The sequence below is a fragment of the Rhamphochromis sp. 'chilingali' genome (assembly GCF_963969265.1).
Source record: "Rhamphochromis sp. 'chilingali' genome assembly, chromosome: 14".
Classification (NCBI taxonomy): domain Eukaryota; kingdom Metazoa; phylum Chordata; class Actinopteri; order Cichliformes; family Cichlidae; genus Rhamphochromis; species Rhamphochromis sp. 'chilingali'.
The window spans coordinates 36,051,478-36,057,795 of record NC_137941.1 but is presented as its reverse complement, the minus strand read 5'-3'; the positions used below and the strand labels follow the sequence as shown (position 1 = coordinate 36,057,795).

The 6,318-nt window shown below is 46.3% G+C and overlaps 1 protein-coding gene across 1 annotated transcript; it reads right to left on the bottom strand.

The window, feature by feature from the left end:
- Positions 1–503: 503 nt before the first annotated feature.
- Positions 504–5,590, bottom strand: ndufa10 (NADH:ubiquinone oxidoreductase subunit A10). The gene is made up of 10 exons (XM_080902050.1): positions 5,431–5,590; positions 3,762–3,930; positions 3,427–3,642; positions 3,271–3,357; positions 3,029–3,150; positions 2,826–2,905; positions 2,204–2,258; positions 2,044–2,129; positions 1,855–1,963; positions 504–666 (listed from the first exon to the last, which is right to left on the bottom strand). Exons 1-10 carry the CDS (start codon positions 5,503–5,505, stop codon positions 598–600), a joined length of 1,068 nt encoding a protein of 355 aa, XP_080758176.1. The 5' UTR covers positions 5,506–5,590; the 3' UTR covers positions 504–597.
- Between the last annotated feature and the right edge of the window lie 728 nt (positions 5,591–6,318).

The window sequence follows — 6,318 nt, the reverse complement described above, 5'->3', positions numbered from 1 at the left end:
TTAAAAAGGAAATAGTCTCAAAAATAGTTTCTTCATCATTTTGAGATCTTGTAATGAAAACAGTTTCATTGTTTTCCACTGCTCACTTGCCATCGCCCCAGACTCAGAGGCAGAAACGCCGTTCTCCTCAGGCCGTTCTCCTCAGGCCGTTCTCCTCAGGCCGTTCCTGTGACAGTTTGGACGCTGAAACTGTTTTGGCCTTTAATGTTAGCCTGTGCCAGTGAATAATTCAGCACCTACACTCCATTAACTGTTGTTTATTGAGAGCTCACAAGCGCCTCCTGCTGCTCACGCCACTGAACAGCAGCATGAATCTAAAGTGCTGCTGGGTAAAACACAGGAGGAAATATTGAAGCAAACACCTTTAGGCTGGCTACACCTGAACACATAGAAACTACTGGGGTCCATCTTGGCTCAGTAACCAACAGTAACTCACTGTCATTACCTCAGGTCAAACGTGTTTGCCAACAGTCCGTTACACACACAGACAGGACAGCAGCCACTCAGTCAGAATCTATTTTAATACATACATATTTTGGGATGTACATTAGAAGACAGTGAGTTCAGTGGGCTGATTCGACGATGAGAGTGGAAAGTTCACTTCAGCCAGATGTATTTATCTCCAACATCAGCATTATATCCACGGGCGTACTTCTTCCCAGGGATCTAGAAGGACCGAGAACAACAGAGGAGTGCATTTAACCAGTGCAGATGATGACGATGATGATAGTTGTGTCAGCTTCGCTGAGCTGCCTCTTGGACAACATTCCTTCAGTGGAAGTCATATTCAGCCAGGATCCAAATGCCCTTCTGAGGCTTTGTTTGTAAACTGGAGGAGATTGTTCCAGTATGTGTCACCCTTCTCATTCTCTGCTCTACGATCTGGGCTCACAACAAAATGTCAGGTTACAGCCCTCCGCAGCGTTATGGAGCCTGATTCCTGCAGCAGTGGGAGGCGAATACGTCACCAGTCAATAAAGAGAAAAGGTCAGACCCAAATGTTTCCCCACAAGACCGATGATACAAACAACCTCGTAGAATATTCCACATCTGGCATTTGCCATCGAGTAACTACGAGCGGGTCAATAATTCAGCAGAAGGAAATGAGCTGCATCGTGTCGCCAGCGCCGCACTGGAAAGCTTAGCGAGTTCGGTATAAACGAGGAGGATTTATACAGCAGCCTCGATATGGTTACACAAGCTGTAATAAAGTGCTCAACAACGAGGTCAGGTCAGACTCCATGCAGCACACGGAGACTGAAGATGCTGTCAGACGGGGAACGGCAGCCGCACGCTGTTGTGTGGTGAAACGCGCAGCGCTGTGATCTCCAAACACATCGTCTGCATCCTTGGAGCTGCAGATGTGCTGAATGTGGCTCAGGGGCGTCGTTCTCCTGCCTTTGTGCCGCACTGTGTTTCTGTGCACTCTGCTGCTCCCAGCTGTCAATGAATGGCTTTCAGGGAAACCACAGAGAGCAATGTGGTGTGTGTGTGTGTGTCACATTACAGGCAAAAATACCCATCAGCTCTGTGCGGGTGGTGCAGTGTTTTCCACACACAGGCTTTACCTCAGCGGGCTGGCCCGTTCCTAACGGCTGCACAGATATAGTCGTATTTTTTCGCTGTGACTGACTTCAAAATAAGAGCCAGGAAAACGTGTGTGTGGACGCCTACGTGTGTGAATGTAAGAACTGCAGAACGAGGAGACGTAGGGGACTCAAACCGAGGCCACGGCTGCATCTAATCTTTGATGACTCTGAACCTCAGTGGTCTGAACGTGATCTCTCTACAGATGTCAAAGCACCAGCTCAGTGCGGTCCTGTTCCATGCAGCTAATGTGACATGCGTACATACCGACTTATAGGCGTAGTATTTTTGATCGTAGTCGTGTGCTCCGATGGTTATCTCTGGCAGGAACCTGGGTATGTGGGTCAGGGTTGCCACCCTCTGTTTATCTTCCACACTGTCAAATGCAGAAAAGGGTAGAAAGCTCACGTTTGCATTCCAGTCGAAACGGTGTGTAAAATACATCCCAACACTCACAGCATCCTCATGTGGTGGTAGCTGACATCATCCTGCTCCACCCACGGCCCCTTTTCAAACTTCAAATATTCAATGTCTTCTGCCACCTGTGGACAGCGTGCGAGGCATCAGCCACTGTGTTTGTTTGGAGGTGAAGATGACATCTGCAGTTTAATCTTACCCTTTCAACATCTTGAGCCTGGGTTGCATCATAAGCCAGCAGCTCTGACGTCTCACTGAAAAGGAAAAGTGGAGGTGGGGGAGGTGGGGTGGTGTTACACAGAAACCTTCTGGGTCTTTCACACATTGCAGTGAAATTGTGTCCACTAATGCCCCCCTGCTTCCAGCTGTGGTGACAGTATAACAACAGTAATGATGTACTGAGGCTATATTACTGGAATATGAGCAAACGGTCACAGATCACTACTGAACTCAAACACCATGATGAGGAGACGACAGGAGTCCTCCTCTCTCCCTAATATTTGACCTAATATTCGAGCTTGAATCTTTTTTGAACACAAAAACAAGCCAAAAACTGAATTTTGGACAGATTGGCAGAAGCATTTCTCTCCCTTTTGTGGTCTGAAACTTTTGAGTCACCTCTGGATTTGGTCTAATATACTTTTAGGTAATTATTCAACCAACACGAAAGAATTTCGTGTCTAAATGATGTTTTAGGCAGAAGACTACGCCTGTCAAAGAAACACTAGGCCGTATGCAGTTAAGCCTCTGCCTTGAAGCCAGTGTCCATCCTTATATAAAGACTCTGGTCAGATATCTAACAGCATATGTAACAATCTTACCTGATTTTGGGGAGAAACGTCTTCTTGTAGCCCTCCTCGATGCTCTTCAGATATGGCAGAGGCACATTTTGAAGGTAGGACTGAGAACAAACACATGTAAAACATAACTCACCTATGAGGTGGTTTTCTTTTTATTTTCTGCTGTTCTAATGAAACACTGAGCCGACATCCTGTCTCCTGTCTAACAGAACATGTGCCTCTACCTTGGCGCTCTGCTTCAGCTTCTTCTGCACCTCCTCAGCTGGCAGGTCCACATAGATGACGAGGTGTGGCGGCAGGAACTCACAGATGCTAATGTCTTTGATCTCGTTGTAGTGCTGCACACCTGCAAAGCCACAGGTCGCACACATCATCACCATCAGGTGAAAAGTGGGGAGATGCTGCTGATTATCTGTATGTGTTGTAATACTCGCCCCCCTGCTGTTAGTGGAGCAGAAGCACTTACACTCCTTCCTAATGTAGCCCTGTTTGAACATGGCCTCCAGGAAGACCACATCACTGAAGGGGGAGCGCTCCAGGACCACTCCCTGACCTAAAAAACAAAAGCCCAGGATGAAGATCTCTGCCGTACGCATCAACTGCACTGCTGAGTCAGAGATACCTGTGGTGAGCAGGTGTTCGATGGCATCAGAGTACTGGAGCAGCCTCATGTTGTACATCCACAGCTGCAGCCTGTAGCTGTTTCCATCTGCAGCTTTGGGGTCTGTGTAGAACTTCTCCAGGCTGCACATCCCATTAAAGTCGACGGGGAGCGGCTCCTTCTCCCCGGTCATCTTGTCCAGGTAGAAAGTGTCAGGCTCAGGCATGTACAGCATCCCTGCGCACAAACAAGTAGAAGCTGTTGTCTGCAGCGTAAACTCCAAGCACCATGTGCCCACTCAGTCTAAAGCTGCATATCGCTGTGGTGGGAAAGAATCCCTGTGATTAGATAATTACCCAGTTTGTCGGCCAGTTTCTGGGCCAGCGCTCCTTTCCCCGAGGCCAGGTTGCCATCCACAGAGATGACTTTGCTGTACTGCTTTAAGCGTGGCGTGGTCCTCTCCCCCAGAGCGTAGGCCCACCACCCATATCGCAGGCTTCTCACCGAGCTTGTATGAACGCTGGCCTGGATCATCAGAAATCAATGAATAAACCTCTAAATGATACGATGGGTTTGCTAATCACTCAAATGAACCATTACTCAAACCATTATTCTATACATCGGTTGGTGTGAGTCAGTAAGTGTCTACACAAAATGAAAGAATCCAACGTGTACACATCAAAAATAAATATGTTACAAAAATGCTTCAATATGTCAACATTATATGTTTAATGAAAGCATTTTAAAGGACCCTGATATAACCAAACATGCATATCTGATTTTGCAGTAACTAACACGTGTACAGCTACTACCCTGACATAACCCCGCCCCCACCCCTCAATGTTCACACGACTGTAGCGCAGACCTGACTCTAAAAACTGGATTAGGTACAGTAACATGCGATCAATGAGTCGATCAGTTCAATGTTGTTCTGTGTTTATTCCACCAGGTGTCAGGAGACCATCTGCTGATAGCAGGAGCATAAAGGGAGCCAACAACATTACTGCTGTGGGCTGCAGCCTGTTTGTGGTAACAGCTGTTGGGACGTTTTTAACTCAACTTGCATTAACAGAACATGTTGTCATCATCTCAGTTAATATTTCACTTGTGGTCAGCGGCGCCCAACGTGATGTATCTGCACTCACGGTGAAAACGGCGAGAAATCAGTGACCATTAAAGGCTGTCACGCCGAGCAGAAAGGACACAAGTGCAAATAAATGAGGGGATGCTGTCATTTATTGTCTTATTAATACCAATTACAGGGTTGATCATTCATTAAATGTATATTTTTCCTGTTATATTGCATTTAGTTAGAGAAGCTGTTTAAGTGATTCCAGTCAGATCACATCAGTGCTCGGTGCTGGCAGCTGCATTTCTAAAAACCCAGGACGAGTCATCTTTAATTCTTTACAGCCATCACAAACTTTTACATGAACACGACGTATTTATTCAACTGATATAAGCACAACGAACACGTAAGCCATCTTTACACAGCTTAGTCTCCACGTATTCAGATTCTTCTAAAGTGTGGTGCAGCAGCATCCACCTCCTGTCTGCATGTGCTGAGTTCAAAGTGACGGATGTGTTTTATATTCTATCTGCAACTAAATGCACTTAAACACTAACGGATCCATCCCTGCACTACAAGATCATCCATAAACAGAGGAAATGACACGTCTATGACCGGAGCTGGTAAGGAGCATGAAGCAGCTGCACTCAGCCTCAAAAACTGTCAGGAACAAAACAACATATTAGCATCACAACATCAGCTAATACGCACTCATTTATTTAGACGAGCTGCTATTTTAGTTAGAGCTGGAAGAGCGATGTTGTTCAAATCCAGGCTGCTCCATGCAAACAGGACCAGGACGGCCACAGGTGCACGGTACACAGGTGAGTGTCAACATTAAGACCAAGCCTGTGACTGAAGGGCGGTGATGGTGGCGGCTAAGCTAAGATAGCTTGCCCTTGTGAATCAGAGTGGAGCCAAGCCGGACAGAAACCCGGCACACCGCGGGTCCTTACCTTCGGCGCCGCGGTCACTACTCTGAAAGCAGCTGCTCTCGCCGGGATAAGCAGCCGAACTGTCCTCAGGGCCATGATAACCTGCTGCACAAACCCTCCGAGCTGACCCGAAAGTCTTCGCAGCCCGGTGACGGAATTATACGTCACACACGCGAGGCCTCTGGGTACTTTGGCCCGTCGCACGCATTATACGTCGCATGGATGACGTACCGTTTTTTTTCCTCCAACTTTATTTCAACAGAAACTTTAACAGCAAACATAATACACGAAGAACACGTCGCACAACTGTAGTGCAACATTATAATACAGTGGAAGAAATAGGACAGAGGCAGGCGACACATACAGAGAAAAATGAAATAAAGAGAATAATAAGGATGAGCTTTATTTGTCAGCTGCCTGCAGCTGAGATGACAGACCCAGTCACAAACTTACATTGGGCCGACAGGTCAGGCTAGGCAGCAAAAAAAGGGATAGACAGTGAAATGTGTAACATATGGGGGCAAAGTCAGGGGGGGAAAGGGGGTTTCTGCCCATGATGAAATTTTCATGGTTTTTAATGCTTTCGTGTTGGGAGATGAACAAATTTAGTCACATAAAGTTGTGTTTCTCTCCTGAAAGTGGAAACATTTATAGATGTGGTGTTTGATTAAAATCAGATCAATGAGTCAGTATAACCAAATAACACGTTTTGGTAAAAACATACAAATTTTGATAAGATGCTGTTAGAGATGAAACTTGTGATATCTTTCCATAACAGCTGAGTGAAGGTGCCAGACCAAACAAACGTGAGCAGGTCTGGTTTGGTCGTTAACGTCAGCGTTGTTGATCGTGTCATATCACACTTTTATGTGGAACCTATATGCTGTTACTGTTGCTAATGAAACATTG